Genomic DNA, 17,403 nt, shown 5'->3' with positions numbered 1-17,403 from the left:
ATAGCTACTGATAACATCATTAAGATTTCATGAGTCGGGGCAGGGAGGGATAAATTAGGAGTTTGGGGTAAGCAGATACAAACTAATATATATAATACAGATAAACAACAATGTCCTACTGTATAGCACAGGGAACTATATTAAATATCCTGTGACAAATCATAATGGAAAAGAACGTGAAAAAGAATATATATGTATATGTATACATATATTATCTATATATACATATAAACACATATGTGTACATATATATGAAAAAGGATACATATATAAATCACTTTGCTGTATACCAGAAACTAACACAATATTGTAATTCAACTATACTTCAACTTTTTTTGAAAAATGGGAGAAAAAAAAGATTTCATGAGTCTGTGGGAGGAAAGAGTATTAAGACAGGGTTTATGGTCCAGAGTGATAGAAAAAACAATGTTAGGAACTACTGAGTTAAAGTGTCTTGTTGGGGAAAGAGGACTGAGTAAAAATCAGAAAATCTAGATTCCAGCATCCGTTCACCACTCAAAGTCTCTGTGAGTTAGAAAATGCACAAAAACCCTTCTGACTCATTCCTCATTTCTGCTTCAAATCTCCATCTACCTTATTACACAGGGCTGTATAGATCAAATGAGATAATGCATATAAATGTGTTTTAAAATGATAAAGATCTATATAATACAGGGTACAGTATCTTCCCCTCTTTCCATATTTAAAGTAAGTCTCAGTATATTTTCTATGCCAATAACCACTAAAGATATGAACCATTCCTATGAAGGCAGTTACTAAAAAAGGCCTCAAATGGAAACTTTTAGAGAAAATAAACTTAGGTGTCCTAGAGCAAAAAGTGTTGAGTTGGGTTACTCCTACTCCTTAGTCTTTCAAAAGGGTGAGCAGGCATGGAGGGTTTTAAGAGAATCACTTTCAGGACCTCAGCTTCCTCATAAACTCTTTCCTAAAACTGATGTGCCTGAGGGAGAGCTTGTGATCACTAATGATCAAGGCTGAAGTCCCCTCTTACAACCACTCTTCTCAATATACTTCGAACTCATCCCAAAGCTCAACACAAGGCATGGAGGACTAAGTTACAAATCTTTTTGTTAAGTCAGATGTTTCCAATTCTTCCTTCCCACAAGCTAGAGGACTCAACAAGTTGTCAACTGACACATAAAAAAGTCATTTTGGATGATAGATCACCCTGGTCTTGGCATATAATTCAGAAGGAATTCAAAGAATTCCTATTTTAGCAAAACTCTTTCCATTCCCATTTACTTATTTATGTGAACAAGGTTCCTCACCATGAAAACAAAACACAAGAACAGAGCTGGTACTAAACTCTGTCTTGTTACAGCAATAAACAATATTCACTGATGGCTACATGATCTAATTATATAAATCTAAAAGGAGCATTTCCAATAAAATTTACTTTATATGAAACAATTTTGTATCAACATTTTAATATATTTATGTTGTTTGGGGCAACTGTGAACTAATTATAAAGATAATTTTCTTATGGATTAATGCATATAGACTCAGGGCCACAGGAAAAAAATTTATATACATATTTTCATTGCAGAGAAGTATAACAATGATTCATACAAAGACTTTCAACTATAAAAAAGTATTTTACACTAGAATACAATTCTGTAGGGAAATACAATGGAAATACAAGATCAAGAAGAAAAACAGAACACTATAAGAATGGTGTAAGAGTTATGACTTTAAAAAAAATGCCCTAGGAATTTTTAAAATGATTTTGTGTATTAAATTGCTATGACATTTAGATCTCATTTACATACATTTTTAAATGATATGACAGTTTTATTTAAAATGTCAATATTTATAAATTGCTGGAAATTATACTTTGCAAGAATCTAAATGTATGAAGAAAATCTGTAGGTATTAATGTAGAAACATGCAAGAGATTTCATAGTTTTTTAAGTTTTCAAAGCCATATTTCCCACACTGGGCTTTGAGGCACCCTGGGCCATTGTGATGAGCTCACAGAGGCACAACAAGGGATATTTTAACTTTCTGAAGAAAATACAGCAATACCTATTGGATATCTACTGTAAAGACGACTAACTCTAAACAGTTCATCATTTCAACATTAGATCACCCTACAATCCTTTAGATAACGTATTTTTGCAAAGCTGGTTTTTCAGTGGTTGCTATGACAAAAGCAAGTACCATAAGAAAACTAATGTGTAACAGGAAATGAGGGTGTAAGTGTCCAATCTGATTCCAAGGTTTGAGAAGTTGTGTAGTGTCCAACAGGCACACATTCACTAGAAAGTATAGTTATTTAAGAATGAAATAAAAATATTTTCTCTTTCAATGTATTTTTCAAATAACTACAAAGTTGTTAAGATATTTATTAAACACTTTTTGAATTGTCTAGACCATTTAATTACTTAATAAAGCGAATTGTTAAGTATTTCTTTTGTCTAGGGCTAAAAAATTATCGAGACAACTAAGGTGCCATGAACTGGAGCTTTTGCTTTAAGAGTATGGAGCAAAAAAGTTTGATGATCACAAACTTTAGAAACTCCCCTTTAGTTATACTTGGGATTGCCAGCAGGTGGTGCCACCAAGATTGAGTCGGCTATAGGGAAAAGGTCCTATTCCTTGTTCTCAAGGTCTAAAACACTCTAGAGTAAAGGAATGTTCTTGGACCAGAGAAGATATTATAAAAGAAAAAGGGACTTTTAGATCACTTACTCCAATACTTTTCAAACTTTTTAGAAAGGCAACAGAATCTCCTTTCAAGCAAAATCTTAAATAAAAGCAGAACCATTTCCTAAGTCGGCTACAAGAGGCTGAAGCCCTACAATAGTGACCCTAAGCTCAGAAGAAGGTGCCCTGAAAAACTCTGCAGCTCTAGGGAACACCTGAAGAAAATCACTCATCTAAATCTCTACTTCACAGAGTAAACCAAGGCTCATAAAGATCTGATATCGCATGGGCAGTTAGTCGCAGAGCTGGTTCTAGAATCTACGACTCTCCACAGATCTGAAAAGGTACCAAATCTTCCATTTCATCCTGCTGATCCTGAAGCCAGAAGGATAAGGGCTCTGCTCCTGTGAGACCTTTGGGAAAATCACTTCATATTGGGAATTTTGGTTTCCTTTTCTACAAAATGGAGAATTAATATTTATTTCGCAGATTAAATAATAGGATGAGAAATACTCAGTAAACTATAAGAAGATATGGAATTATTTTATTCTGGTTAGGTCTGAATCAAAGAAACAAAGGCTAGAATAGCAGAAAGTAATGGGGAAAGGATAAAGATTTGGGAGAAAATAGGTTTGTGAGTATTGTGACCTAAAATTAAATGAACTTTTGATTTACTGTCAAGTACTTTCGACTAATTGTTTGGTCCTGGGGGGAGCAGGGCACAGACTTTCTGGTGACCTTCTAAGTGACATTCCTTATTAACCTCATCATTTCCCATTCTTGGCATCCCTCACCTTGCAAAGCCAACCCCTCTGCTGGTCCCACTGGTGTCTCGAAGGATTCTAGTGGAAATAACCTGGCCAAAGGGCTTCAGCATTCCCTCCAGTTCTTGCTCATCCATTGACAGCGGGAGGTTTGAGATGTATAAATTTGTGGGGTCCTGCTCCTGTTGCTATGGAAATAGAAGTGAAAAAATGAATTTCATATCTCTTAACCCTCTCCCACCCTCAGTGGGCAGCCACAAAATGACATCTCAGAAAAGAGAGAGCAGGGAGGCATGCACATAAACAAAGAGGATCTTAATGATTTGTAACACCTGGTCCCACTATCATGGGTCATGGGTTATAAACTGAGTCCGGGCCAAGAAAACCCACAGATTTAATATTTCTAGTACTGTACAAGCCCACAATACAAGCCATCAATGAAGTTTTTGGCTGTCTCTTTAAGAACTAGGCAGAGCAGCGCTCTTCTCTCCTATCCAACAGCCCAACAGCCTGTCCCAGAGGCTGGATTCTCTTGGACTGCCTTTGCTTCCCGGGTTGCATTGTTCTGGGTAATCCCCCCACTCCGCTCTTCCAGCCACAGCAGACTCCTCTTAGTAGGAATGCCTGTACACTCCCTGATGGAGGGAAAGCAGGAGGAGAAGAGAAGGGAAAAGGGAAGCCAATGTGCTGAGGGTTGCACTAAGAGCCAGATGTATAGCTCACTGGGTCACCACGGAGCCCTGAAAGTTCTAGTCTCACAGGAAGTCTAAAGTCACTCTAATGTCAGAGGACTTTTCTCAAGAAGAGGTGGGAGAGGGCCTCCCTGGTGGCGCAGTGGTTAAGAATCCGCCTGCCAATGCAGGGGACACGGGTTCGAGCCTTGGTCGGGGAAGATCCCACATGCCGCAGAGCAATGAAGCCCGTGCGCCACAACTACTGAACCTGTGCTCTAGGGCCCGGAAGCCACAACTACTGAAGCCCGCGCGCCTAGAGCCCATGCTCCTCAACAAGAGAAGCCACTGAAATGAGTAGCTCATGCACCGCAACAAACAGTAGCCCCCGCTCAACACAACTAGAGAAAGCCCGCGCAGCAACGAAGACCCAATGCAGCCATAACTAAATAACTAACTAAATAAATTAAAAAGCACTGCAGATAGCCCTTGCCCATCAACCGCATGGCTCTTAAACCTCTGGAAGCCTTTGGTGCTAACTACAACCCCTCAGAGGAATAGACACGGGGTAGTACCCTTACCTTTGCCATCTGTGCTTGCACACCACTGGCTTTCAGTGCTGTTACAGCTTTCTGTGCTGCTGAAGGACTGTCAAAGTCCACAAAGCCATAGCCTGGAACAGGGAAACAGCATCACTGGGAGGTGGGGGGTGTGAGGGAGGTAGGAGGCCCAGGCTTTTCAGGAAACAGAGGAGGAGTTACGATCCACGCAATAGAAGTGGTAGGGAGGAAGAGAAATGAAGAGGTTTCAGGTGGTTATCCACGTGCTCCTCAAACCCTGTGAGATTTAGTCTACTTTATAGCTAAGAATACCAAGGGCAATGAGGTCTTTATGGTATCCTTGCCTTCCTCCCTCTCCCCTAAGAAATCCTAGGTTTCAAGAATTAGGCTCCTCTAATAACTCACAGCCCCCTCTATTTCCAAAAGAACCCCCTTCTCTTTTCTAGGCACACCCGCAGAAATGCTAGGCATGTAGGAAATACAGCCTCTCCACCTGATCATCAGCCACCTGCTGGAAGAAGCCCCTCCTCACCCCAATGTACAGCCCTTTCCCCTCCTTCCACTCTTCCATCCCTACCTAGAATTGCTCAAAACCCCAACAAACCCAACCCACCTCCACAAACAAAAAGCATTTACAGTGCTTTGCTAAGTAGAAATAAACTCACCTATGAATGAATATCTACCATCCAATCCAGGGAAACATGACAGCCAAAGTAGGCCCAGGGGACTCAAAGGCACTCTGTGCAGGCTTCTAGCCTTGAGTCCCCAAAACAGCATTTTCAGCTCTAGCTATCTGGTCACAAAGAATCTAAATACCTACTAGTCTTTTAAGCCTGAAAACCCTGAAGACTCCTCCCTGGCACTGGAAACCAGGGACTTGCAGCAATAAAGGGCAAAGGCAAGGGATGGCCTCACTTACAGCTGTTCTCCACCACCAAGAGCAGCTGTTCTCCACCACCAAGAGCAGCTGTTCTCCACCACCAAGAGCAGCTGTTCTCCACCACCAAGAGCAGCTGTTCTCCACCACCAAGAGCAGCTGTTCTCCACCACCAAGAGCAGCTGTTCTCCACCACCAAGAGCAGCTGTTCTCCACCACCAAGAGGAGCTGTTCTCCACCACCAAGAGCAGCTGTTCTCTTACCTTTGCATTTGTTTGTGGTCTTGTCCAGTATGGCCTTAGTGGAGACAATCTTGCCATATCTAAGGGAGAAGAAAATGCAAAGTGATAATCTGGGGACAGGGATTTAGACTAGGACAGAGATTGAAACATCTAGATGAATCCATGCCCTGTCTTCACTCCCACTAGGAAAACTGTCCCTACTCAAACCTTAGAACAAAGAAGAAATGAATTTAAAACGTCACACTTATCATATAAACCTATTCCCCAAAGGTACCTACAAGAAATAAGGTAACTGCAGTCCCTACACTATCAACACATTTCTCTCTTCTTCCCCAAATAAGACTCAGATACTAGTTAGAAAAAGACTACTGTCTTTTTTTGGGAAAGAAGCTTGGTGGTGTCCACATAGCAGTGTGTAAGGCCAGAGCTCTGGCTAGAATTCCTTGAGGACTAAAAATAATCCTTGATGTTATTTATCTTCCTTTGAAGAAACACCATTCCTCCCATGAAAAACTGTTTCTCTTCTCTGACACCCCACTCTTCACCCTTCTACTGGCCCCCTGAGTGAAGGTCAACTTGAGCCAAACTGCTTTTGTTCAAATCCTGGTTCTGCCACTTTATAGCTATGTGTGATCTTGGACAAGTCATTTAACCTTTCTGTGCCTCAGTCTCACCAACTGTAAAATGGAGATAGGATTGTTGGAAATATGAAATGAGTGCATGAATATAAAGTACTAATGTCTACCAAATGTAAACACCTGAACACTCTTAACTGCTATTATTATTATATGTTATATTATATTATTATTATATTCATGGGACCTCAACATTTAACCAAATGGCTCTTTCCTGCTTTAATCTCTAAGACTTCTATTTCTTTTCTTTTTTTTTTGGCTGCACCTCACAGCTTATGAGATTTTAGTTCCCCAACCAGGGATCAAACCCAGGGCCCCAGCAGTGAAAGCGCCGAGTCCTGACCACTGGACTGCCAAGGAATTCCCTGATTTCTATTTCTTATTGTCAAGATTTCAGTGTATTAGGGAGGAGAGTGGGCATAAAAGCAAATGCAACAGCTGTGTTAAGAAAATTATCCAAAACTTGACGATAAGGCAAAATGAGGATTGCACATTCTTTCAATGTCATTCTGGAACACTGTCTACAAGGCCCATTCAAAGTATATTCTGTTATCTAGGGGGATGTTTCTTTGTTTCAGTTACTATTTATTACTGATGAGGGCCCAGACTTTGTGAAGATACATATTAATTTGTAGATTTTTATCTAGTAGAAATACAAATAATTTCTGTCCATTAGAAAAGATGATCCCAAAGGTTACTGTTTTATAGTCCTATAGGGTATGAACCAGTTTTCTCTGTAACCTAGTAATCTTATTCCAACATTCTTTCTTCAGTCCCTCAAATACTCTTTGAACCCATTTTACCATCCTGCTAGTTCGCTCACTAATGAGTAAAATAAATATCTGGCATGCGTTCATCTGTATCTGCAGCAGAGTTATGTTTCTCAACCTTCTGAAAATTATACTTCGGCAGCAGATTCATGTGGAGTTCCCCAAACTTGAGCAGTGGAGTATCTATCACAGGTCAGGTATTATATTAGAAGTGTTCTACTATAAAGAAGTCTCTACATTCCACCCAGGAGGGTGAAAATATTAGAGAGACAGAACAGAAATCACTAACAAAGTCAGAAGTATAAAATTTAACTGAAAACAGTTGGCAGGGACTGAATTTGAGACGAATACCTGAAACAAGCATTTTTTTCTACTTTTCCTCTCACCCCATCCCTAAAGAACAGATGATGATTGATGTATTTGTTTCGCTGCTTGGCAGCCTCTCACTGACTGTTGTAGAGGAGCTCTGTGACCCACTGGATTAGACAGAATAAGCCAGGCGATGCCCTGGAGGCCAGAATGGATGTGGCGAACCTAACCCTTCAGGGCTACATACTTGGATTCTTTCCCAAATTTAGGAAAGGAAGGGATGCAAGAGACTGTAAGCCAGAGGACACACACGCTGCTATCCCTATCGAGGCCCCAGGGTGGAGCTTGCTGTGGTCTGAGCAGCCTGAGACTTTGAGTCAGAATTTCCACTTCAGCTGGCAACAGCTGGATCATGCAGCTTCCTCCTCCGAAGGAGCCCCTCCAAGAGAACCAGGAGTTCCAGTTCCAGACTCCACGCCTCTCCTTCCTGCCCACCAGGGCTTAGGATCCAGCAACATTTACTTCCCGTACAACCTAGAGAGATAACTGGGACAAAGGCAGGAAGTCCTATGCATGGGAAACACCCTTCACAGAAAGGTGTCCCTCCCAGCTCACACACCCATGAGGATTCCACCCACCAGTTCTTCACAGCTTCCCTTTCATCATAACTCATCTAGCACCTATTCTTTCCCTTCCTCATTCCTACTTCTCTATGGTCCCCTACTGGGCTCCTTACTTCCATCTTATTGTATATGCTGAGCCTGACTATTCTCATCCCTTCAGACATAGCAGAAGGTAAGGCAACTATTGGGAAGGGCAAAATGAAAGTCTAAAAGTATAGTGAAGTAGAATTGAGTTTTTTCTCTGTCTTGTGGAGTGAGAGGATTGATTTTTGCAGCACATTATATTTAGTACAAGAAATACACGGTGGGGCTTCCCTGGTGGCGCAGTGGTTGAGAGTCCGCCTGCCGATGCAGGGCATGCGGGTTCGTGCCCCAGTCCGGGAAGATCCCACATGCCGCGGAGCGGCTGGGCCCGTGAGCCATGCCGCTGAGCCTGTGCGTCTGGAGCCTGTGCTCCGCAACGGGCGAGGCCACAACAGTGAGAGGCCCGCGTACCGCAAAAAAAATAAAAAAAGAAATACAGGGTGCAGAAATCAAGGAACTAGACTGATATGATACTCTTTTCCCTCATAAACCAACATTTTTGCCAATTCCCATTCCCTCAAAAAAATTACTAGTCCTAGACTAAGTTCCCTGAGTTCCATTTAAATAGCCTTCTAAAGCAAGGTAAGCCGAGGTAACAGATTCAGATTTTATACACACATCTAGCCTTTAGAGACTGATTTTGTGCAGCCTGGTGCTAGCAAACTTCCAAAAGCCACTACCTCAGTAGAGTAAGGGATTTATAGAGTACCTCTGATGCCGCATACAACTACATTTTGAGGGGAGAATGTTCTCCCTCTTCAGGATTTGGAACAGCTGCCACATACTCATACTGTTATGGGAGTTTGAGTTACTTTGACCACTTTAGAAAATTGTTTACTAGTATCTACAAAAGCTGAACAAATGTATATCCTATGATTTAGTAATTTTACTCCTAGGTATATACCCAACATAAATGTATATACTTATACACATGCACCAAAAGACATGTACAAGTTCATAGCAGCACTATCTGTATCCATAATAGTCACATACTGGGAACAACTCAAATGTCCAGCAACAGCAGAACAAGTAAATAAGTTGTGGTATATTCCTATGATGGAATTCTATAAAGCAATAAGAATGAACAAATTTTTGCTATATGCAACAATGTGGATGAATCTCACAAACAACATTGAACAAAAGAAACCAGACATAAAACGGTACGTGCTATATCATTATATTTATATGAGGTTCAAACAAGCCACATCAATCGTTTAGAAGCCAAACAGTAGATACCTTTGGGGGTGGGGGAGAGACTGTCACTGGGAGGTGGGCTTCTGAAGAGCTGGTAGTGTTCTATTTCTTGTTCTGGTTACCAGGGACTGTTACAAGGATGTGTTCACCTTGTGAAAATTCACTGTTCTATAAACACTTCTGATTTGTGCACTTCAATAGAGTTTTAAAAGATGGTAAATTTACACAGACTAAGGTTCCTATTTTTATTTCTTTCTAAACTCGATTTCCCCTTCCCCATTAATATTACCATCCCACCAGACTTCTGCCTCTAATCAGTCCCCCATATAAATGATTTGAAACACATATTTCTGCCAAATGGAATTGAGCTGGCCTCTCTGTATTCTTGCAATTTTTCCAGCTTTCCTAATTGGGCTAATTCCATGGTAGTTGTCTCCACCTCATGACTCAAATCTATGCTGAAGAAACCCCAAAGATCTTTAGGGGGTAGATGCCAAGTGACAACTCTTTCTCCATTTTCTTCTTTATCCACTAATTTGAGGGCTCCTCTGGGTCACTGAGAATAACTCTAGCAGCAGAAACTCTCCTAAGTGTATAATTCGATTGGCTAGTCCCACTTTCTTCTATCCCTACTGCTGGTTTTCACTATCTACTAATCAATATCTACAGAGATACTGAGCATTTCTATTCAAGGTGTAAGGAAAGGAATATTTCCACTAAGACCATCAGTTCTGGGTACATGCTGGAAACAAAGTCATATACTAACTAGGCTTCAAAGGTCAGCCCTATCCAGCTTTCCTCAGAGAAACACATAAAAGTTTTATATATTGGTAGTAGGTAGAATTTCTCTAAGAGGGGCTGCTGAGAAACCTTGCAACTATAGGGGTAGAAGCAAAATATTGATAATATTGCATTTCAGGATAAGAGTATCTGGTAAGAAGCCAGTATCACCAAATCTGTACTGTCCCTGGAGACCTACCCCTATGTACCCCAACTTACGACTGACACAACTTGACTAGGTCCTGGTCGGTAGTGCTTGGCTGCAATCCCCGGATGTAGAGGTTGGTTTTACTCAGCTGGTCATTTACAGTGCTCCCACTGCTGCTGTTAGGGGTGCTGTTGCTTGGACTAGGTGGTGCCATTGGCTGAGACAATGACACATATGGCTGCAGGGAGACATGAAGAACAGAAGGTCAGAAGAATTATACATTTAGATGCTGAAGAGTGAGGAAGATCTTGGCCCCTTGGAAAGAATGATTCCAAACTTTAACAGCAATGAAGTCATCAAAAGAGTTAAAAGGGCTTCCCTGGTGGCACAGTGGTTAAGAATCTGCCTGCCAATGCAGGAGACACAGGTTCGAGCCCTGGTCTGGGAAGATCCCACATGGTGCGGAGCAACTAAGCCTGTGCGCCACAACTACTAAGCCTGCGCTGTAGAGCCCGTGAGCCACAACTACTGAGCCTGCATGCCACAACTAATGAAGCCCATGTGCCTAGAGCCCGTGCTCTGCAACAAGCGAAGCCACCGCAATGAGAAGCCTGTGCACTGCAACAAAGAGTAGCCCCCGCTCGCGGCAACTAGAGAAAAGCCCTCAGGCAGCAACAAAGACCCAATGCAGCCCTTAATTAATTTTTTAAAAAGAGAGTTAAAAAAGAAACCTAAAGGAATTCCTCTCTGCCATAAAATAAGAAAATATTTAACTGTCCTACCTAACTTTCAGGGGAAATGAGAGGCCAAAATAAGCTTGATAAAGGTTTTGAAAAAAGGTACTTAGTTATAGAGGAACGTTTTTATCATACAGATGCTGGAGACACAATTAATGTATGCCTCTTAAGTAAACTGTGTGATGAGACAAGACTAATAAAATCTAGGTTCCATTCAAAAATCACAGAGGAACTAATAAAAATTTATTAAATGATGAAGGTATAGAAAAGTTGAACATAGATTATTCATAAAACTGTAGAATATGAGACTGCAAAATACCTGCAGGAACTTGAAAATTATTATAAGATTAGACAAACAAAATGAAATACTAATTACCACGCCAGGTAGTAAAAAATGAAATTTGTTACTATGCTGATAGGGGTTTAGTCATAAGTTATTTACAAGTTTTTAAAAGTTTAAATATGAATGAATAATAGATAAAGTATGGTTAAGGAAATCCAGCATTTGGGGTGAAACATCTGTAATTTTTCACTACTGATACCAGGACAGGCAACCAGACTCTGCTACATTTTGGGGCCCCTTCTGTAGGGGGGTACTTCTGTTAAGAGAAAAATTACCAGGTTGACTGGAACATGGATCCATTTCTTTCATGGCATATTTCATACCCTTATGCTCTAATCAGGCTTCTAGTGTATATACATATATATGGTTCATAATCCTCTAAATTTGCATAATTACCATAATATAGTGCAGTTTACTATATCATACTCATATTCCAGTTCTCCCTTGGCTTAAAGCACTGTATAGTATAAATCTGTTTGGAATTACTTCCCTATAAAATACTAGATGCATCTCCAGGTCTTCCCCCTCTCTCTCTTCTTTGGTAGTAGTGGTAAGGGATTAGAGTGGTAACAGAAGAAAAAGGGAAACATGAATATCAAAGAGGGGAAATCATCCCCCCAAAGAATCTTAATGTGAAATGTGCCTCTTACATTTCATGCCTCTCATCTTTAGCAAACTTTAAAATAAAAATCTTTGCTCAATATGTTGAAGCAAGTATTTACCTATTTCTGTCACTATACATAATCACAAATGTGTACCCATTTGCAAATACACAGTTCATTCCTCAGTTCTACACTGCAGCAAAGAAGAAACCCAATACCACATTCTGGAATGGCCCAAAGCCTCATGACCTATTGTAGCTCTTGATACACCCTTTATATTTCCTATCCTTGTCCCCCTCTCTTTGCCAGCACTTACATTAGGATTTTCCATATAGAACAATCCATGCGCCAGAAGAATATGAATTATTCCTCTGTGGTGGTAGTGATAGTCGACAAGTGCAGGGTAGGGCACATGCATGTTTTTCAGCAACTTTCAGACAACAAGACAAAAACAGGGCAAATAAACCTAAAAGTCATATATCCAGTGCTAGAAATGGCAGTACATACTTTAAGAATGATGTTGAAATCTCCACTGAATTAGTAGACATGTAATAATAATCAAATACTAGTGGTCTAGGCCCCCTCCATTATCACTACTGTTGTAAGTGCACCATCTGATTTAAAGTAGAGGCAAGAAGGGACTTCCCTTGTGGTCCAGTGGCTAAGACTCTATGCTCCCAATGCAGGGGGCCCGGGTTCAATCCCCAGTCAGGGAACTAGATCCCACATCCCGAAACTAAGAGTTCACACGTCACAACTAAAGATCCCGCATGCAGCAACAAAGATCCCACATGCCACAACTAAGACTGGGCGCAGCCAAATAAATAAATAAATATTTTTTAAAAATAATAATAAAGTAGAGGCCAAGAAGATTATCAACTATATTCTAATCATGGCTGTTCCTGAGTTCAGAATAAGATCACTGCTGGAGATCATTCACTAAGATATGCCTTTCCTCATCTCTAAGGAATTGCCATTATTGATCCTTAGCTGAGAAAGCCAAGCTTCTTCTAATATGAGAGTCTAGGGAATTCCCTGGTGGTCCAGTGGTTAGGACTCGGCGTTTCCACTGCTGGGGTCTGGGTTCAGTCCCTGGTTTTGGGAACTAAGATACTGAGAGCCGCGTGGTGTGCCACACCCCCACCCCGCCCCTAAATAAATAAATAAATAAATAAATAAATAAGAGATTCTAGGCCTGTGGGTGATGATGATGCCAACAGTAACAATGATAGCAGAAGCAACTCTAGCAGCATCATATCATGTGCCAAGCACTGGCAGATGAGATCACCTGCCTCAGCTAGAGTTCATCTATCCCCTTTCCTAATGTGAGAGAATATTCCTAAGAGGAAGTTATCAATGATGCTACGACTGTCCAAATAAGAACACAAGGGTTACTGAGGAAAGAAATAAATTGAAAAGAAGCTTTTGGTTTACTACCATGGTTATAACCTTGGTTTTAACACTAATGTCTTAGTTATAATCTACAAATATGTCTTAGTCAATGATAAACTTGCTGCAAGGCCAGAAAAATTCCTAGAAAAAACGATGTAGTTCAGAAAATAAAAACCCAAAACTTTTCTCTTTTGCTATTCCCAAACAGCTTCTGAAACTACTATATAGTCTCCAAAGAGAAAAAATAGAAAAATATTCTCTTTTCAAGAGAATTCAGTAAAAAAGGTTAAGAAAGCCTCTAAGTAAAGCTTATCTGGCTTCCCGAAAGAAACTATTTGGAGAGACAATAATAACTAATGTAAACTAATGATCCTTGTTTACCTATGTACATAAAAGAGAACAGGGCAGTATATATGAGAGTCCAGAGGACTGAGATATTCTTACTGGGCGAGAGAAGGGTGGGGCAGTATTATCTCTCTTGACTCCTGTTGGTCTGTAATGGTTCTCTGAGGCCACTGGTTCTCTGTCCGAGTCTAAGCTAAAAAATGAAGAGCAAAATTTGAACTGTTTAAAACAAGGCCCTCATATTTGTCCTAGAATCTTAGACACCTGGGATGGTATTAGATTTGCCTTTAGAAATAAAGGATGGTAGCATATTATCACGTAGCAAAGAAATATGTAAAGTTATCGAGTAGAAAAGGTAGGTATGAGTCTTCTTTTTTTACAAAATATTTATTCATTTATTTGGCTGCGTCGGGTCTTAGCTGCAGCACCTGGGTTCTTCCTTGCGGCGCTCGGACTTCTCTAATAGTGGCGCGTGGGCTTCTCTCTAGTTCTGGTGGGCGGGTTCCAGAGCTCGAGGGCTCTGTAGTTGCAGCATGGGGGCTTAGCTGCCCTGCGGCATGTGTGATCTTAGCTCCCTGACTGGGATCAAACCCCGTCCCCTGCATTGCAAGGTGGATTCTTAACCACTGGACCACTAGGGAAGTCCCTAGGTATGAGTCTTCTCATGAAGGAGATTTAATTCTGACTGGGAAACATGAACAGGTTTATAAGCTGAGAAATGACATGATAACATATATCTGAGAAAGCTAACACTAGGTGCATTATCCCAGCTGGTTCGGAGGGGTAGAAGACCAGAGGTGATAAGACTAGTTAGGAGATATTAGACATGAAAAAGTCATGTCAGGAAAAAGTATAGAAGTTAAATTCAGACTGGCAGAATTTGAAGTTATCTGCTTGATGGATATACGCTGAATACTTTTAGAATAAATACTGGTTAATTTGTTCAGTTAGTAAACATTTAAATACCTTTAAAATACTATGCAGGGAAGGCGTGAAAAGCCTGGTAGTTAGCATGGAAGAGCCTGGAAGTTTGATTTCTTAGCTAAAAGTTAACGCACCACCTTAGAAATATAGGCTTATAAAGGCGGTATTAATGCTTTTAGAAAGTTCTAGTATTGCACTACTTCTCTGGGAAGTGGAGTAAACTCAGTTATGATAGCTAAAGGTGGGAAGCAATCTCAGGGCAAGGACTTTTTGGCTTTGGATCTTCCAGTGAAACCCAGATGCCTATGGGCAATGCGTTACCAAGGCAGAACAGGGAACACTGGATTGCAAAGACGAATTGATTGAATGCAAACGCTAGGGAACACCAAATTTGAGGTTGGTTGGAGACTAGAATCTATCAATAAAAGGTGTGTGAGAACACTAGCAGGGAGAGGACTTGGCTGTTTCCTAGAAGGGCCACTCCCCTTGCATAGTAAACAGCCATACATAAAAGCTGAAAGAAGGCAAAGAAAGGTAGGACAAATGAGTTAATGGATATAAAGTACTTAACATGGTGTTTGGCATACAGCAAGTATAAACTGTCAGTAACCGTTATTATTTTAAAATTTGGAGTCTTTTAAAAAATGGAGTTCTTCTATAATTAAAGGACAAAATTCTCCTTCCTTTGCAGAATATGGATAACTCACCCAAGTTGAGCTGTTATTTGTCTGCAGAGACTTGATGCTTCCCCAGCAGTTCTTTTTTTTTTTTTTTAATTTTTATTTATTTATTTATTGGCTGCATTGGGTCTTCGTTGCTGCACGTGGGCTTTCTCTAGTTGCAGCGAGCGGGGGCTACTCTTCATTGCGGTGTGGGCTTCTCATTGCAGTGGCTTCTCTTGTTGCAGAGCATGGGCTCTAGGTGTGTAGGCTTCAGTAGCTGTGGCACATGGACTCAGTAGTTGCGGCTCGCGGGCTCTAGAGCGCAGGCTCAGTAGTTGCGGTACACAGGCTTAGCTGCTCCACAGCATGTGGGATCTTCCTGGACCAGGGCTCAAACCCGTGTTCCCTACACTGGCAGGCGGATTCTTAACCACTGCGCTGCCAGGGAAGTCCCCCCACCCCCCAGAAGTTCTTAAGGATCCAGGAAAACTCTGGAGAGATGTTTTTATGGAAAGCACATGAAGAGATTTGAGCCTATGAGGCAGGCAGCGAGATAACTACTTAGTAAGCAGGCCCTGACCATCTTCAGAACTACCTCTCTCTGACCTCCTCAGAAAGTTACTTATGTCTAGATTATAAAACGATTCCTTATGTTCTGTTCTTCTTTTACTGTCTAGGGCTGAGGCCTTTTAGATAAAATACTGAAGAGACTTTAATTTCCTAAAGATTGGTGGGGTGGTATTTGAAGGATGGTTAGAGAACTGTCCTATAAAATATCCCATAAGAATCTCTGGGATAATAATCCGGGGAAGGGCTTATAGTATGGGGATAGAGAAATATATAACTCCTTCATCTTCATCCAGAAAAAGAAAAATCAAACTCCCGTCTTCCTGTAGCAAGGAACTTTATGTTTCCTGTCTTGCTGAGTTACAGGAAACTAGGAGACAAGAGGGCATTCTTCCTTTTGCTCTCTTGCAAGAGATCATAATGGTAGAAGTGATACAAGGCCTACTTCCCAATCACTAAGTTTTCATCAGATCTTTAAAAGAATGATCCAGTCAGATGAGCTACTTAAAAATTAATGTAACTGAAACACTGTCTTTATTCTGAAAATACGGTTCTCTGATCAAGTGTTCATTTTGCCTGGTTTAATAAAATTCACAAACCCTGTATCCATTCATTTGCTATCAAAGTTATCCCCATCCTAAGCCCTTAACTCTTACTGTCACCAGAGCAGGAGAAAACTCCATCCCATGTCTAGTGCCCAGTGAAGTTCCTGGCATAGAGTATAAGCATGGATATTTGCTAAAAGGAGTAAAATAAACTTAGGGGATTTGCTAATTGTGTATCATCTTAATAAACGCCTAAGAAAGTCTCACAGATACACAATCCAGTGGCCTGACATCAAAATTCCTATTACAACCTGGATATTGATGATCCACAAGACAAGTTCCTAAAGCCAGTGGTCTCTGGGACATATAACACATCTGAACATTTTTGTCTAAAAATACATTATTTTCTGAGTTCTGTCATAATGTCTCCTAATAAGAGAAAGTCCACTTTCCCTGCAAAGTAACAGACCTCCTAATATACACTCATGAGACCCTTTGCATTATTTGAATCATTCAATAAATATCTGAATGCAAATATGTCCAAGCCCTGCTTGATGCAGTGGGGACTCACAGATGAGTAAGAGTGTAAGTGAAATATTTCATAATAAATTTAAACACACACTCACAAGAAGCCATTAAGTAATTCACAAACCAGAGCGTACAATCTAGATAACTAGCAGAAAAAAATATGTGTGCTAATAGGGATCCAAGCAAAATGGTATAAGAACATGAAAGAAGAAACAATTCCTGAGGGAAAAGTTTCTCAAGTAAGATGTTTGGGTTGTACCTTGAAGGATGAGTAGGATATTAAACCTTTAATAGGGAGCCATAGGGAAATGCAAATCAAAATCATAAGGAGAGGGACTTCCCTGGTGGCTCAGTGGTTAAGAATCCGTCTGCCAATGCAGGGGACATGGATTCGATCCCTGGTCCGGGAAGATCCCACATGCTGCGGAGCAACT

At 40.7% G+C, this 17,403-nt stretch overlaps 1 protein-coding gene across 5 annotated transcripts in view; it reads right to left on the bottom strand.

Moving 5' to 3' along the window:
* RBMS2 (RNA binding motif single stranded interacting protein 2) overlaps positions 1–17,403 on the bottom strand; it is an 85,997-nt gene that overhangs the window by 13,069 nt on the left and 55,525 nt on the right. For 3 of the 5 annotated variants that reach the window (XM_082850140.1, XM_082850139.1, XM_082850142.1), the window contains 4 exons: positions 10,396–10,562; positions 5,803–5,861; positions 4,684–4,775; positions 3,462–3,619 (listed from right to left, as the gene is read on the bottom strand). In XM_082850140.1, the coding sequence (XP_082706266.1) occupies positions 3,462–3,619; positions 4,684–4,775; positions 5,803–5,861; positions 10,396–10,562 (476 nt within the window). Of the gene's footprint in view, positions 1–3,461; positions 3,620–4,683; positions 4,776–5,802; positions 5,862–10,395; positions 10,563–13,842; positions 13,986–15,374; positions 15,940–17,403 lie in introns of those variants that run through there. The other 2 variants (XM_082850141.1, XM_082850143.1) reach the window with 2 other exon arrangements.

Source organism: Leucopleurus acutus, assembly GCF_964270905.1.
Source record: "Leucopleurus acutus genome assembly, chromosome: 11".
In the NCBI taxonomy this organism is placed as follows: domain Eukaryota; kingdom Metazoa; phylum Chordata; class Mammalia; order Artiodactyla; family Delphinidae; genus Leucopleurus; species Leucopleurus acutus.
This window is presented reverse-complemented; position numbering and strand designations above follow the sequence as displayed.